General features: G+C 35.4%; 1 protein-coding gene across 1 annotated transcript; it reads right to left on the bottom strand.

The window, feature by feature from the left end:
- Positions 1-11,811: 11,811 nt before the first annotated feature.
- Positions 11,812-16,177, bottom strand: LOC136800400 (phospholipid-transporting ATPase ABCA3-like). The gene is made up of 6 exons (XM_067057059.1): positions 15,752-16,177; positions 14,981-15,162; positions 14,074-14,261; positions 13,618-13,788; positions 12,800-12,927; positions 11,812-12,127 (listed from the first exon to the last, which is right to left on the bottom strand). The coding sequence occupies exons 1-6, from the start codon at positions 15,963-15,965 to the stop codon at positions 11,877-11,879; spliced, it is 1,134 nt and encodes a 377-aa protein (XP_066913160.1). The 5' UTR covers positions 15,966-16,177; the 3' UTR covers positions 11,812-11,876.
- Positions 16,178-17,132: the final 955 nt, after the last annotated feature.

Raw genomic sequence — 17,132 nt, 5'->3', positions numbered from 1 at the left:
GATGTTCTCCATCATGAAAAAAATTCCCAGAAAGAAAAAAAAATTGATGACGTCATTCAAAAACCAAGGACGTCATCACAAAATTTCCACCTGTCGGAAAAAAGCTCAAATATATGGTTTACAAAAATGTCTATTACAGTCGAACCCCAATAAAGATATCTGAATTCTGTTTGAAGATTTTGAAAAATAAAAGGCTGCCCTTTAACATAATTGTCAGTTTGTAACTTTCCTTAAAATCGAAAAGATGAAAGAGGTGAAAGAGGTTAGTTATGCTGAAGCTGTATCCAAACAGATGAATCCACAATCAAATAGGGTGGAGAAAATAACTCGATGTGAAACAGTCGGGAAACAACGATCCACAGCATGTAACCTAATTTTCCATAGAATCCAAAGAACATCTGGAGGATCCCGATAATACAACGAAAATCTTAGCCTGGATATCCAGCCCGTAAACTTTTTTCTTGATTTTGATATTTCTTACGTTTACGGTCTGGTTCACATAACCTGATAACAGATGTTCATAATTTTCTTACGCGCACGGTAAACCTCTAAAGGCGCTTGAAAATTATACATCTGAGGAAAATAGTCCTCCCGCGGAAAATTCTACAACAAGAATCTTGTTGTGCGCCGGAAAAATAAAAACTAATACGGCGCCCTATTCATAAACACAATCGCGCAACTTTGTTGTCATTCCCAGTCCTTTTAGACGAACGCGGTCCTTACGATTTCGAGATTGCATATTCGTCAGATTGTTTGTTTTCACACATCCCTTTAGAGCTTCAGCGTGGTGTGCAGAAAACATTCACAATCTGATCTCAGGTTAGGTTCACATAGATCGTCTACATTCTCATCTGAGGATGATTATGCAGATATTCTGATTGGCTGGTCCAAGTGATGGATGGACCGCGCCGGGCGATCAGCAAGGCGCGTACGCTGCTTTGCAAATCTCCCTGATTTTTTCCTTTTTCGAAGCAAATAACAATAGAATACCTAATTATCTCCCTTGGGTGTTTGACCGACCACGCATCCATAAAAATAACAATAATGGTACGGAAGAAGTGGGAAGATCAAAACATGGGAATTTTTAGATGTTCTGGTTGTTTTCTTTTCAATTGCTTAGATATTCTCGTTTTAATTGTTTTAATCTTCTTAATGACTTGGTTGCATCGTGTAAAGAACTAAAGGTATATCCAACGATGTAAAAATAATAGATAACCAACTACCTCTAGAAGGCACTTCTCCCAAGAGAACAACCATTGTTTTCCTATTGAAATGAGCACTCCTTTAAATAGCTCTGTGTGCAGTGCGTGTTATGCTTTTAGCTAGATTTTGACACACTTTTTGACATCCACTGAATTGATAGAAAATTTGAATTGTTATTTACTGCAAAGTTTGGAATTTTTTTCAAAAGATAAAGGTACCAATCTTTAGACAAATTGACTACGGATCGGCCTGATACCACTTAATCTTCATCTGGATAAATAAACGCTCATAAAATGATGTTATCTGAAAAATATATGTGTGATTTGAAGTGCGATATCTCACGAATGAAAAGTGCATGAAGGTTGCCTGATACAAAATAAACAGATGAATGTTTATAGAACAATAATATCTAATTAAAAAATTCCTTATGTGAGGCTGCCTATAGGAAAATACACTTTTTCTAACCCAAATTTTGGAAAAATATACATCACGTGATCGATTCTGTCCAATAAAAGGTTGCAAATGAAGCAAGTTTTTATTTAATTGCACTTTTTACGATGCAAAATGTCATTAATATTTTTACAACCGTAACACGGATGTTTTTTGAGAATCAAGGCAAGTTGGTTATCTATTATTTTTACATCGTTGGTATATCTTTATTCTGTTTTAATTCTTCTTTTCTGTTTGCCAATTTTATATTGCTGTTTTGGTTTGGATTTTGAAAAAAATTGTTCTCCAAAATTCACTTTGCACTTTCTGTCTAACAGACTTTCCACCACACTGTCTATATTTTATGGTCAAGGCTGTCATTCTAAATTGATTTATCACTGCTGGGGTACCATCTTGCAATTATGCATGTCATTATAAATATATGCTTATTTGCAGCCATGGGATTCATGCAGGAAAATCTGTCAACAGGGGTTCACCTGATTTCTAGGTGAACCAAGCTCTATAATTTTAGAACTTTGTCTGGCTGAGGTAAAACTTATTTTTTCTAAAATGTTGAGCTTGGATATCCAGGCTACGAAAATCTACGACGAGAAATTTATCAATTACAGAACCCTTGGATTACAACTGGGTATCAAGGACATAAAAATTATAAACAAACAGAGAATTGGAGTATTCACGGAAGAGAGAGAGGAGAAAGGGAGGTATCGACCAATCAAGGTAGTAATCGAAAATGAAGAAGGCAACATCAAAGTCTTGAGAACCATCACGACATACAAAGGCCCTCCTTCATCCTATCGAGCAACAGAAGACCTCACAGTTATTGAACGATTGACAATCAAAGAATTGTGCAAGAGAGCACATGAGCTCAATGCTCAACTGAAAGTCAAAAACATTCAATCATAGTATAAAAAAGCCGCGGCTGGAATGATAACATCTGAATTTCTGTTTTTCTATCTCTGTCGTATTTCATGACTATTTGTTGATCAAGAAATCAGTAATGTAGCATCTTAAATGGTAAATTTTATTGGTTTGTCGTTAATGCTTACTTCTCAGTGCGTTTTAGACATTAATGATATGCTCTTGATAATACACTTGCATTATAAAATCATTGTAAAGAAAAATCAACACTAAGAAATTTAAACAAGTACAAAATGGCTGGGCTGAAAGAACTCAAAAACTAATGAGGTGCCTCGAAATGCCTTCGCAATAATTCAGTGAAATCTTTTTAGAAATCAATGAAAAAGTACATCAAGATAATACTGTGAAAATTTCAAGCCAACACCTTCAAAATTTATCATTTAAACTGACAGGAAAGTTGTCATCTTGAATATAGTTCTTATAATTTCAATTTTAGCGAAAAACTATTGTTTCCACAAAATACCCCTAAAATATGTCCAAAATTAGTTCAAGTGTTCTATTGGGTACAGATTCAAAGAGATCTAGCAACAAAAAAACTTTTTGCGAAGGAAAATAAAAGAACAATTTGGAAAGCTATCTACCCATAATAAACTGAGCCTCTTGATGTTCTTATAAAGCTCGGAGACAGAGATGGAACAACAATTAACTGAAAAGACAATGTGGTACATCTTCCAGCCGCGGCTTTCTTATACTATGATTCAATTTAAAGTCAGGGGAAGCCCCAGAACAAAAATTTACCTAAAGAAAGTTGTAACAACAAGCGTTTGTAATAAAGATAGGTTCTTAGAGGCCCACGGCGTGCCTTGAAATCCTTTAATAAATAAATAAATGAAGATTTTTGCTTAAAATTTATGCTGAAGATGAGTAAAATTTTCAAAATTTGATGACGTCATAAATAATGATGGCATCATTTTCATTTTTTTCAAATTAATATTGTCAATGTTTGTCACGTGTCAAAATTTGAAAATGATTGAATAAATAGTTCAGAAGTAATAGCGCTTTAAAATTTTGAGTTTTATAAAGCGATTTTAGCTTGGTTTTATGTCATGTCTTACAATAAAGTCATAAAACCTGATCTTAACGACCTATGGCCCTAAACATTTGCAGAAGTACTTTTAATAAGATTTTGTTAAAGGTCAGAAAGTTTCATGTAGTTTACAAAATTTTTCTCCGAGATATACACAAAAGAACTCCAGCGTGGTAGATTCTACCCCCCCCTTGGGGCTAATAGGGTTTAAATGACGTTTATAAAATGTTACTTATATTACCTTTTTTACAAAAAGTGCGGAGTTTTAAAAAGTAATTAACCTTTTTGTTTTGAAATGCTTGTCTTCGCATATGTCTTCATTTTCTTTTTCATCAAATTTTTTCTTGGTGATTCTTAAACTTTCAGACTCACGTCAAATTTTTTCAATGCAATTTTTACATTTTCAGATTCAGGAATAGTTTACCTAACAGAAAATATATAACATGCCATAGTTTTGTTGGTTACACCAGTCAGAAAACACATTTTATACACAACAATTATGAAAAAGTTACTATGGTCAGAGCCCTTAAATTTTTGACAAAACATTTTGATGACATCACCCATCATGCCTAAAACGACCAAAACAAGAAGTTAGTAAAAATGGAAAATTTTCTTTATTCTTCCATAAAGCTATTCAGCTATTCAAAACCCTACAGAAACTTCATTAAAAATATCATCTTTTCTAGTCACACTTTACACACTTATAACATAAGTGGGGCCCCCGAGGTTTGCGTGAATGGGTTTTTTCACTTGCTTGAATGCGCGAAGGATTAAAAAGATTCGCGTGAATGCGTGAGTTGGAAAGCTTTGTGTGAACAAAAATTGCGTGAATTTCGAAAAATACATTTCGTGAATGCGTGAATTTGGAGAAAAAAATTTGCGTATTGCGTGAATTGAAGGTCCGAAGAGGGCCTCATGAATGGATATTGAAATTAATTGAAATAAAGCAAAAAAGTTTCTAGAAAACTATGAATTTATTCATTTGAGAAAACAATAACAAATATCAAATTAAACTTGATTATACATACACTGATCTTGTACCCTGGGTACCAGAGATTAAGTTTTCTTCACTGAAAATATTGACGATAATTGTTCAAGCTGTTATACTCATGGTATCGATCTTGCCTGATACAAATCCGTTATTTCTTCTTATTGATAGATTTCATAATACTAAAACAACAGCCGGTATCTCAGTTTCGAACGTAAAACTATGTTTATTTACATTTACACTTCATACACGTTGAAGCAAGAAACTTAAAGAAAAAAGTTTTAGTAAAGTTCCTTGGTTGAAGGGTAAGTTTGGGAAAAGTAGTATTTGGCTTTTTCACCGATTTTTGACCCGAAAATTTCTGATTCCAAAAGTCGGGTGCCACAATCAATGCAAGCCAACAAACAAACGCAAGCAGAAATTTATAAAAAGTTATATGCAAGGTTTGTTCGATATTCGTGACATAATGGTAACAAAAGTACGGGTGTTTTCCCTAATTTTCCATTCAAAAAATAAAACTAGTGGTGAACGCAAGTGCTATTTTGAGTTCTCTGTGTAAGGCGTAATGCCATGAATATCACGAACAGCGAGTTTCTCTTCGTTTGTATCGTCCACCTAAACATCCATTGACTTTCGTCACTTAAAATCATGAAGTGACTTCACTTTTATTCGGAGGTACAAAACTAAATTCCAGAAAGTGATCATTTGAAGCTTGAGGTCTTACTAGCGATACAGTTTGGTTTACTTCTAATGATATCACCGCCCCACGCCTTCCGCGCCTCTTGGCGCCTTGATAATATCTATATTCTCTGTCCTCAGGGAATAAGTCTTGCTCTGGATCATAAATTGGTTGTCTATGATGAAATGACTGTCTTAGTCTGTCTCTAAGTGAATTTGCTTGCCGCTTGAAACTGTGCCGACTTGTTTTACGAAGATTAAAGGGAGACGAAGGTAAAGAAAATGTTCGGCGTTTCTTTGTCGTTTTTACTCGCTCCTTTTTTACTATAGTCAATTGTTTTTCGGTTGGGGTTGTCGGTAATTTACGAGAATTCCTTCCCTCGTCGGTTGAGGATGTCGAACGATTGTTTATTAAAGTTTTCACGTGTTCTTTATTGGTACAGATGGGCTCTTGTTTAGGTGAGACGTGCATATGTTCTATGTGGTCTGCAATATGTTCAAGAGAATCCTGTTCAAAATCATCGTTATCAGCAACCGTATTTTGTTTGTCTGTGACTCTTGATAATTTCTTTGAAGAGTCTTTTAACAATGTTGACGAACTAAAAGGAGGCTCGTTAATAATGGCAGAATGAGAGTCGTGACTCATCGGAAAATCAACAATTTTATGATCCTTCATGTGACAGACCATTAAAGGCGTCACTTGTCCAAATCTTCGGTGCCGTTGTGGAGTACCATTTCCCATAATGGCAGATTTGTTATCGTGACTACCATTTTGAATAATGGGTTCTCCATTACACAGGCTACCATTTTGTCTTGTGTGTGATGATGCAGGTGCCATAGTGATGGTACTCGTTGACAAAGAAGGGTTTTCCTTGATATCTCTCATAAGTCCCATTGAAACTTTACATTCATTTTCAGTGATCCAATTTTATATGTCTCTTTTTTTCCCCTAAGAATTGAAAGAAAAAAGAAATACTTATACAAGTTAGAATTGCTACTGTAATCTCCCTGCTACTGTTCATTCAAAAATATGATTTGACCATCTTAAAACTTTTACTTAAATAGAAACAGTCTTCTATTGGTGGTAACTGGAGGAGGTAAATTCGTATGACGTCAATCAATCTTTTACCGTTTTTTTATGCATAATATACATGAATTGGGTCAAACACTTTTTACAAGGCTTTGTTCATTCATAAGGATAGAAATAGCACCTAAACCCAAGAAGAGTTAACTTTGAGAGAGGACAAGTACCAATATGAGAAAAATAATCATAAGGATTAACCATCATTAGCCATTGAATTAAAACACGTTCTCTTTCTTAAAATTCACCAAACACTAAGTGTAACTCAAGTTTATTTCCTCTATTACGTATCTCTCCCACAACTTTCGTGGACTGGGATAGACATTACAAAGCTGGTGCAAGAACGTCCATATAACGTCCAGTGAACGTTGGGCAACAACAATTTAGAAATTTAAGCTTTTATTTTTACATAAGTGTTCCCGTTTCATATCAGACACATATTTCATATCAGGACAGTCTACCTATTGTTATATTATGCTTATATAAGCAAAAAAAAGTTTTCTTTTCCACTTTCTGACCCATCTTGCTTCACATCCGTGTCAATCCAATTTGAAAAACCTTGTAAATTAAAATTGATGAGTAAGCAAACGTTATAACTCTTATTTAAAAACAAAACCTTTAAGTCTGAGGCATTCAGAGCAGACTTAATCAATTTGTCCGAAAAATACTTGTCCGAGATACAGGGATATATCATTCAACAAAAACGCAAAGTTTTATTCCTACCAATAGAATCATCTTTCTTTGACCTGTGCATTTCAAAAAAAAATTTAAATTTATTATATAATAACGCAAAAATTAGCAAATGAAGAAGAAATGGAATCATGTGAGTAATATGTGTGTCATATTTCCAATTCCATTGGATAATAACGTAATATCGTTTATTCCTCCATCTCTTCATCTCTCTTACCTAGCTGCGCTCTAGATGTTATCAAATTTTGATTTCTCCTTATCTTGTTTTCATGGGGGTTGAATGAAAAGTGAAAAAATTAAAAATGAAAATGAAAAAGAAAGAGAGAGGAAAAAGGGGAGTACAAAGAACTCTTTCTTTAATTTTACTAGTCCACTTTTTCACACTTTTCTCCAATATTTTGTTTTGATATCAAGGAATATTTTGTTTTTTCTAATTATTAGGATCCAAAAAAAAAATTTATTTTTCAAATTGTAATAGAGGCGAAATTCTTCACAGGGTGTCTATTGAAAGGGAAGTTTGTAAATAAACCGTGTTGTTGATTTTATGAGTTATTTTTAAAACAACAACAAATTCTCAACAAAATTTTTAGTTATTAATTTTGTTCACAATTTGAATATTTCAAGAAAATGACATTTCTTGTACAGTTTACTCTTGCCTTGAGAAACCATACCCGATAGACTTTAAAAATGATAACATTTCTGAGAAGAATTGGGAGTGATTTGCTTTGGGAAATTGACCTTCAGATACTCAAACTTATCTTGAAAACAAGAGTTCAAACACAATGTGCTTATAAAAATTATCAAATTGAAGTGATAAACATCAAGGACCTTTGATTTTAAGAAGGAGATAATATTGAACCTCATATATGACGCTCAAAACATATTTTTTACTTTTCATGTTATGGATAAAAGCACACGTCCAATCAATAAAAAACGTGTCCCTAAGTATTTTGATGGGAACCTCTATCGTCTATGATTAACCATATTTGGCAAAACTGAAAAGTAAAATGAACTCGTTTCGTTATTCCTCTTCATCTGACGAACACACGTACCCAGGATAGATACATGGATGTACTTAGGAAAAGATAAAGTGCTTTGTGCAGACGGTAAGGGTTGGTCCCCCTCTAAGGGTTACAAAAACAACAAAAAGTCAAAATAGTCTCTCTAAGTGTAATGATTTCCCCTTTTAAGGTAAGAAAACCATGAAAATTAACAAATTCCCCTTTTAGCTTTCTGGCAAAAATTTAGTCTTAATGATTTAAGACACCCCTCTGTCACAGACCCACTGGAAAGTTTGGCAAAAATTGGGAAAAAAATACCCTGGAATTATTCAGCCCCACTGGGAAAACAAATTTGATTTCATCTCGTTCAAAATTCAATGATTAAAAATTATACTTCAAAACCACCCAACTGTATTTTCAACCTTGGAACAATAGAATTTCTATCCCCATCGGGAATTCAATAGAAATGTTTGACCCCACTGAGAAAAAAGTTCCAGTGGGGCTGTGAGACAGGGATGTTCTAAAGATCAGTTTTTAGAGGGCCGGTCCGCACATACCCAAGATTCTCCGACCCTTATACTAGCTTGGGCATTATCCATGGTTGAACAAATCATCTCCAGGTCGTATTTAGAGCCTAACAGCGCCATCTTACCTTAGTACACGGCAGTGAGGAAAATTGTTTATACTTCATTTAAGCACTGTACCAAAAATCCCCGGGGGGGGGGGTACTAGGGCAAGATGGGTTACGGGGATGCTCCGCTGGTCAGGGTACCTTTTTTGACCTCCACGAGTCCCAGGTAGGGTCGCAAAAACACCAAAATAGAAAAATCAGTCCCTCGTAGGGTGCCTATTTTTGGAAAATTTGGGGAAAAAGTAGAAAATTTGAGAAAATTTTGGAATTTCAGTCCCATTCAGGGTCACTTTTTTCGCAAATTTCGAGTCCCACGTAGGGTCCATTTTTCGAACCTCAGCGGAGCACCCCCGTCAGTCGACAAGGGTAGTACCCCCCCCGGGCAAAAATCAATCCCATGAAATAAATTAAATCTCAGAAAAAACATGCAAACAAAAACAAAAGTATATAACATTAGGTTTTGGCTTGGTATATATTCCAGGACCAGCTTGTTTAAAATGTTTTCCACATACTGAAACAAGTTGACCAAACATGAATTTATATCCAGTTTATGTGTGTTGATATGCCACTCCAAACGCTTATGATACGTATTCTGAGCAGTAGAAATTGAAGGATAATCAAAATTCTGTCCAACTATGGATTATTTATGATTTTGTCTTTGATTCGTGGTGACAACAATGTTAAGAGAAAACAAGTTTTGTAAATAAGAATGAACATCCAAAATTTTTGAAACTTTCGGAAGTTCTTAACTTTTGTTTATAAAGCCTATAAATGTTCTTAATTTTACTATGTTAAATTATTTTATGGTTCCCTATAAACAAATAGGGAGTTTTAGAGTTAATGAAAGCCTAAAATGTTTTTAATATTTTTGCCATCGAAGCCTTATTTTCTTATATAGTTTGTTCTTATAAAAAAACATGTAGTGAATCTAATTCATCATAATTTTATATGGAAGAATCGAAAATACATATTAATCATGAATACGTTCATAAATGATACATCGAATGAATGAAACACGAAATTCTTTTGAACCGAGCAAAATTGTAGTATCCGAAAATACGGAACACCGTAATAATATTATTAGCGAGGTTGTATCTGCCGTTTTGAGGACAATTCTTTGTATGAAATGATTTAAACTACCCACCAAATAGAGGTTGGTAAAATTGTTGATTTATAGTCGTTCTTCAGTCAGATCAAATCTAGACAAATCAAGGCGCAAGTTGCACCGATCCCATAAAAAGTCCGGTTTATCGGGTCCTCCCGTTGTAAAAGATTACGTCATGAATATGTTATGAATGAAAAATTTAATTTCCACACTTTCAAAAAAAGAGTCATGCAATTTCCGTTGATTGAATGATTCTGTTTTAGGTTTGATAGGATTTTCTGTTGATTCATTCGAGTTCATTGTGACGTTGTGCGAACGCTCAGGCGTGAAGTGAAAAATTGAAAACAACGCACGCTACTTCTCGTTTACTATTTTGTTTCACGAGTGACGTAATTGCAGAATTCATATTTGGAAATGAGTGATCAGTTGACGGTCTTTCAGGTAGAACGTTCCAGTCAATGGGCTTTTCCAGAAAATGTCCGTACATTCGGGTGGAGGATATAGTGTCCGGGGGTAGTGAAAAATCTACAAAATTTGCCTTGTCCGGGGAATGAATTTCCAAGAAATGTTATATCCTCCATCCCCATGCTCAAATTTTTTCTTAAAAAGCCCAATAATAAAAATGCTGTCTGGTTTAATAATTGGTTAAAAACTATGCAAAAAGTGAATAATTTGCGGAAAATCAATCAATCAATCAATCAGAGTTTTTTCCCCGAGACAAAAAATTGCAAAATAAGTTAAATTGTATATTAAAACTACTATTATTACTTAAAAACACAATTAATGAACTGAACACATGAATTAGTTATGATGATATGAAAATATTAAATTAAAAGTTTGGTATAGAAAACAAAACTTTTGTCCACTGAGCTTTATATAAACCCTGGACGAAGTTTTTCAATCCCCAGCCAACCAATAATTTTTTTAAAGGTGCACTACTCAATAGCGGTGTAAATACATTGAAGTTGACTTTCCCTTGAATACTTGAACATGTGTTAAGATGGATGAAGAGGCGTTTGACGTTGATTCTTATCACTGCAATGACTTCTTGCGGGTACCCTTTAAAAAACTCCGATCAAAGATGGCGGATAAAGCTTAGACCATGTTCACAAGTTACTGTTCCGTTTCGTTGGGGTATGATATTCGTTACGGATCGAATGTGTTCATATTGGTTTCGGAGCAAGAAAACGGAGCAGTTCCGTTCCGATGAAAAAAGTGGAGCGAAACTGTTTCGATCTGTTTTACTTTGTAACCTCTTCTTTTTTGACGTTTCGAATTTTGACGTTCACACTTGTTTCGGGACGGAAGCGTAACGTCTGAATATGGTTTTAACGTCTTAATCCAGGGTTTATAAAGGTCAGCGGCTAAAAAAAATCAATTACATATAATTACTATATATTTTTCATAAATTCGTCAGATATGTGATTATGAGTCATCAAAATTTTCTAAAAAAATGCATATTTATACAAATATAAAACGTAGTGCTTCTTCTAATCGATTTAAAAATTTATTTATCAAAAATTTACTAAATATCTTGTCCGAGTAAATTAATTTAGCCGAATATGAATTAAAGACGACTTTACTAATTACGAAGTGTGTTCTTATAAAGAATTGATGCCAACTCAAATTAAAGAATTAAATTTTCATTGAGAACTTAGAACGCTGGATAAACGTTAGTTGAAAAAGCTGGACATTAGAAGCTGGTACTTAATGCTCTTAAAATCAAAACATGTTTGGACTTTACTACCTTTTCTTTAACCCATTAAATGACATATTTCAAATACGCGTACACATAAGAACACAAGGCTTCGTTCATAGAAAAACGGACAAAAATACTCAAAAAAGAGCGAAAATAAGAACATATTAAGAACATTTTAAGGCTTGAAACTAAAAAAGTTAAGAACATCCCAAGGCTTCAAAATGTTCTTATAAAAAAACGTCCAGACCTACTGGTATTAATGCCAGGAGCACTTAATAGATAGGTTAATCAGCATAAAAATTTCCAGTCGAAGGAAAACATGGGCTTCACGCCAAAAAAGTTAAAGTGATAAAATATTGCATGCAGGATAAAGTTTTCTAAAAAGTAAAATCAAATTAAATTAGCCTAGTCCTCAGTCTCTCTTTGTTCTCTAGTGAAATTCAAGAAAACTTGTTCCAAAGTGGTTTGACTGATGGAGTAATCTTCAATATTATATTGTTGTTTCGCTCTTTCCATGATTCCGAAAAGTTGTGCCCAGCTTTGATCTGTTTTCAGCTGGTAGTGAATGTAGCCTTGATGCTCGTCTTTCAAGAGAGAACCAGGGAAAGTTGCTTGGATGAAATGACGTAATGGTAGAGTGTCGAAATTCATTCCACCTAAATCGAAAAAAGTGGATAATTTGTACTAGTAATCTCATGGTTATGAGGGAAATTCCGGATAAATTTCCCTAGGTCAATTTTGATTTTTTTTTTGAAATTTCACGAGTGCAACGAGTCATGGAAACGCGAATCGAGTTTTAATTGGACAGTATTCCATTTACTTAATCCTTAGAAGTTAGTAAGAAATTCGAAAAAGGTGATGAATTTCCAAAGGATGGCAATTTCACTTTTGCGGGAAATTACAAAATCTAGGAGGGAAATTACGAAATCTAGTAGGGAAATTACAAATTAACGTAAGCAAAAACGTCATCCGAATTTCAATCAACCATGAGACTAATGCCAGTAATGTCAATCCATTTTGAATTAGATCTTTTTTGCAGTAACTGATACGTATAGTCACGTCACTCAAGAGGCTTTCAATGAGGCCAAGCCTAGGGCATGAGTCGAGGCGTCATCAGCATCAACTAAAGTAACCATTATGGTAAAAATCGAACGTCAGCTGGGATTTTCTTAATTTGATTTGCAATCGAATATAAGACATTCTTTTTTGTTAGAGAGTTAGAGATTGAAAGTGTCAAAAAAAAAAACACTTGAGCCTCATTTAAATATTTCTGGTTCTTATATAAAAAGTATACGTGCTCCTAATATCCAGACCACATGACAACCTACCAACTTTGGCGATGAGAGTGTAACCTTCACCGAATTTGTTTTTCAAATGTTGAGCACTTCCCAGACATTTGAATTGTCCATTCACCATAATTGCAAGACGTGTGCATAGGGCCTCGCATTCCTCCATACTGAAAAGATGATAAAGATTTAAAATGAGTATTATTAGTCTTTCGAAAAATGTAAACGGCCACAACTTTGGAAGCCTTCGGATATTCTTAATTTTTTTTTGAATTTAGGCCTGAAATCTTGTTCGTGTTTTCATTATTTAGTGGAGTATTTCTGTGTATTTCCTATATAAATTGGATGTCCATAAATGTTCTTAACTTGTTCCTAATATTTTTAGCCATCGAAGCATTGTGTTCTCGGACAAACTTGTGATCCTAACGCGTGTTCGAGTTATGAAGTTTGTTCTTTTAAAAAATATGTACATACCGTGGAAGTTTTCAGACAAAAGATGATGCTAAGATTCATTTTATAGATTCCCCTTCTTGGTCAGTTTGATACCCTTAACTAAAAGTCAGAGAATTTGAAGTCCATCTTCCCCTGAAAGGGGCACGTACCATGGGCCCCGGTGAGACATTTTGAGTGGGGGGGGGCAAAATATCAGCGACCATGGTTGGGCGCCCCCCTCAAAAAACCTTAAAACGTTATCTAATTTCAGAGAGTAATAGTTTTTATGGATTAAAATAGTAACTAAATTATAGCATAGTCTGCAAAAAAGTGAGTGGGGGAAGGCATGCGTACACAGGACATGATTGAAATCAACCGATGCGAGATATATTTCTAAGCTGTTTACATCTTCAACTGTCATATATTACCTGTGTGACGTAATAACAATAGATTTTCCGGACACGATGACTTGCGATAAAGAGTTCCATAACATTCGTCGTGCCACAGGATCCATTCCAGAAGAAGGTTCGTCCAAGAAAATCAACGTTGGATCTCCGCATAAGGCGATCGCTGTGCTTAATTTCCTTTTATTGCCACCGCTAAAAACGAAATATATTCAAAAAATATAGAATAATGGCTCGTCCAAGAAAATCAACATTGGAAATGCGATCGGTGCGCTTAATTTTCTTTGGCTGCTACTGCTAAAAAGATAGATTTGTAGATTTGAAGCGCAACGATTGAATAACAAAGATCAGAGATAAGAAACAAAATACAAATTTGGCTTGCAATTTAGAAGTTTCACTAAAATAGAAAAAAAAACGAAAAAAAACCCAAATTAGAAAATTTCCTTTCAACATAGAGATAGTTAAACAGTACCAGCTTACCTATAGGTTTTTGTGCATTTATCGATATGTTCATAAACACTTATATCCTTGGCCAGTTTATTGACAGTATCAGAGATGGCTTGTTCAGGAACTCCCCTCAAACGACAATACATCCATAGTAATTCTCGACCAGTCATCAAATCGATCAACGCATCGAATTGTGGACAGTATCCCATACGTTGTCGAACCTGACGCAAGAGAATATTAGTATGCAACAAAAGAACCATTTAAGATTTAAATCTCAGAAATTTATGTATCCTTGTCTCTTGTTCAAAGATTTGAGATTTGGTATGTTGGGTATGACGTGTGCCTAGTTTATTCGCAAATATTTTGTTAGTGTTGAAGCAAGTCCTTCTTGTACATGAGGAATATTGAAGGTTTTTCCAAGTTGACAAAGCTACGTAATTTGCACTATTATGGAAGCAAACGTTTGTTTTGCGTAAGGAGTCTCTACAAATAGGCCAAAATGAATCATGGGTAATCAGGACTGATTCCGCCTCATAATGAGCTCACGATGGTAAAACGCGAAAACACTGGAAATTTTAGACCAACTGAAACTCGTTTTCAGAGTACGATGTGACACTAATTACCTATGGTTCTTTTGGACCGTGAAATGCACTGTTCGAAAATTTGCTTCCATAATGGCAAAACTTGAAAACCTTAATTGAGTACCCCATAGGCCATTTCACAGTCGAAATGGATCATGGGTAATAAGAACTGACTGCGCCTCCATAACGGTTTCCCGTTGGCTAGACGCAAAAACCGGCTTTTTTTAAACTTTGGACCAATAGTAAGTCATCATTAGCGCGCAGTGGTCCTGATTACCCATTACGCTTTGCGACTGTGAATTGGCCTATATTTCCCGGTCAAGATCAAAAGATTTTACAAGAAGTTATCCCACTTTTACCTCTGCGACATCTCGAACAACATCAAACCCATCAATACTCGCTGACCCACTTGTCATAGTTTCATCTCCGGTGAGAATTTTGAACGTGGTCGTTTTACCAGCACCGTTTTGTCCGAGAAGACCAAAACATTCTCCATGGGGAATGCCCAATGATAAGTGGTCCACTGCCAGTAGAGGTTCACCTGTGGGTTGATTCACAAAAACATTGTTAAAGATCGCAGCTATGACTGAATCTTTACTCTAAGCCCTTTTTCTTAAATTCAAATGCTAGGCAAGAACAAATATAGTTGAACGATTTATTACAGTTCGATTTATGGAAAGGCAAAACAGCACGATGTTCTGTCAACGGACCACAAAAACTGTTCGAGATAAAGGGAACATTCGAGTTATGGAGTTTCGAGTTGTAGAGGTTTTTTGTGAATTTTTGAAGATTTTACTAGGGAATTGTCACGATACCAACAAATTCCTTCGAGTTATTCGAGTTGTAGAGGTTCGAGTTATGAAGACTCTACTGTAAATAATTCAAACACTCTCAGCAGTGAAAATACAGGTCCAAATATCAGTGACGGCCGGCGGAAGAGAGAATAATATAACTTTTTTTTGCTGAAAATGGCAATTCATTTACGATGGAAGAAAACGGCAAACGAAATGCTATGAAAAGCTTTAATCGTAACCGAGATAAGCAAACTCAACGAGGCGGTTTATTGCTATGTTTTCAAGTTTCGAAAAGAAAGAGCTATATCTTAAGAATTCATACAAAGCAATGCTTACCACTTCTGGGATGGAATACTTTTGTTAAATTCTTCATCATCAGCACATGGTTATTCACCACCTGATTATCGATCCTTGTTTTCTCATTTGTAACGTCCGCGTCAAAATAACAATCGTCGCGCGTCGGAACATAGACGGGCGAACAGTTACACAGCCGCGCGAGCGAAGAACGTATCTTTATATACAACCCACTAACAACACGATACTCAATCATAAGTACTATACCAAAGAAAATAAAACCTTCCAGGGCGAGGAATATCAGGTAGCGGCCGATTCCAGGGTTGTCCCATGCTAAGTAATTATATTGAAAATTACTGGTAGCGTTTATAAGAAAGTTTTGGATGCCATTGCACAGTTGTGTTACAAGCTTTTGGTTTGGAAATATTGTCAAATCGTCTTTAATACAAGTTGGAACATCGATTCGACCAATACCTAGTGGGGCCGACCAAGAAAATTTTGAAATTTAAACCCTTCTAAATTGGCTAAAATGGACATAGAAATACGATTCAACTAAAAAATATAATTTTCACGATCACGCTGAACTGCAAATTTCACGCAATCACGCCTAAAAAAACTCGATTTCACGATCACGCCGGCACTTCATTTTCACGCCATCACGCCGTTTTTTTCAAAATTTCACGCCATCACGCCACGAAAAACCCTCCATCACGCCATCACGCCAACCGCTGGGGGGGCCTCATAAATTGTTGTTTGTCGATGTTGTTGGTTGATGTTGTGTTGCTTCCAAGGATAAACCAATGGGCGCGGTAGGCGTTTTTACGGCAAGCAACTACCACTGTCAACCTCGTGTGTTCTCTTTCGATGGTATTTTTGCAACTGGTGTTTTTTCTTTTCATGTAAGAGCCTGTGTCCTTTAATAGTTTAACCAGGGGCAACAAATTTTTATTTCTTGGACAAAATACAATAACTTTTTGAAAACTTTATTTTACAGAGGATGTGATGCTAGATGATATTCCGCTGATTGAAACATTTCTAAACAACACCAAACGTGGCGCTGCTATAAATATTCAAAAATGGCAAAAACACCACGGAGTTGTAATTGTTCCATATACAATAAATCGAAGGTAAAAATATCTTTCTTTACATCGTGTTTCAGATGGATACGGGTTCTGGGAGTACTAGTCTGAATCGCAGACCTAGTCCCCAAACACACCCTTACAGTGTATCCAGCTAAAAGAAGACCCTCTTATATTGCAATCTGTCAAAATTTTACCTTTACAGTGCATTTCGAGGGTCTCGAAAACCTACCCTTAAGGGCGGCACATGCCGTGGGTTAAGCCATATGAGTGTCTCCCCCCGGAGTTTTACCCACTTAATAGTACACTAGTAATCTTCCATTATTTCCGATGCTCATCATTAC

Source organism: Clytia hemisphaerica, unplaced genomic scaffold, assembly GCF_902728285.1.
Source record: "Clytia hemisphaerica strain Z4C2 unplaced genomic scaffold, Clytia hemisphaerica genome assembly, whole genome shotgun sequence".
NCBI lineage: Eukaryota > Metazoa > Cnidaria > Hydrozoa > Leptothecata > Clytiidae > Clytia > Clytia hemisphaerica.
Note: the sequence above shows the minus strand (reverse complement) of the source record. Positions and strands in the feature narration are given on the sequence as shown.

Coding starts and splice junctions, on each gene's coding strand:
- LOC136800400 (XM_067057059.1), bottom strand. CDS start 15,965: ATGATTGAGTATCGTGTTGTTAGTGGGTTGTATATAAAGATACGTTCT. Junction 15,163..15,751: donor AGTATTCCATCCCAGAAGTG/GTAAGCATTGCT, acceptor ATCAACCCACAG/GTGAACCTCTACTGGCAGTG. Junction 14,262..14,980: donor TTGTTCGAGATGTCGCAGAG/GTAAAAGTGGGA, acceptor CTCTTGCGTCAG/GTTCGACAACGTATGGGATA.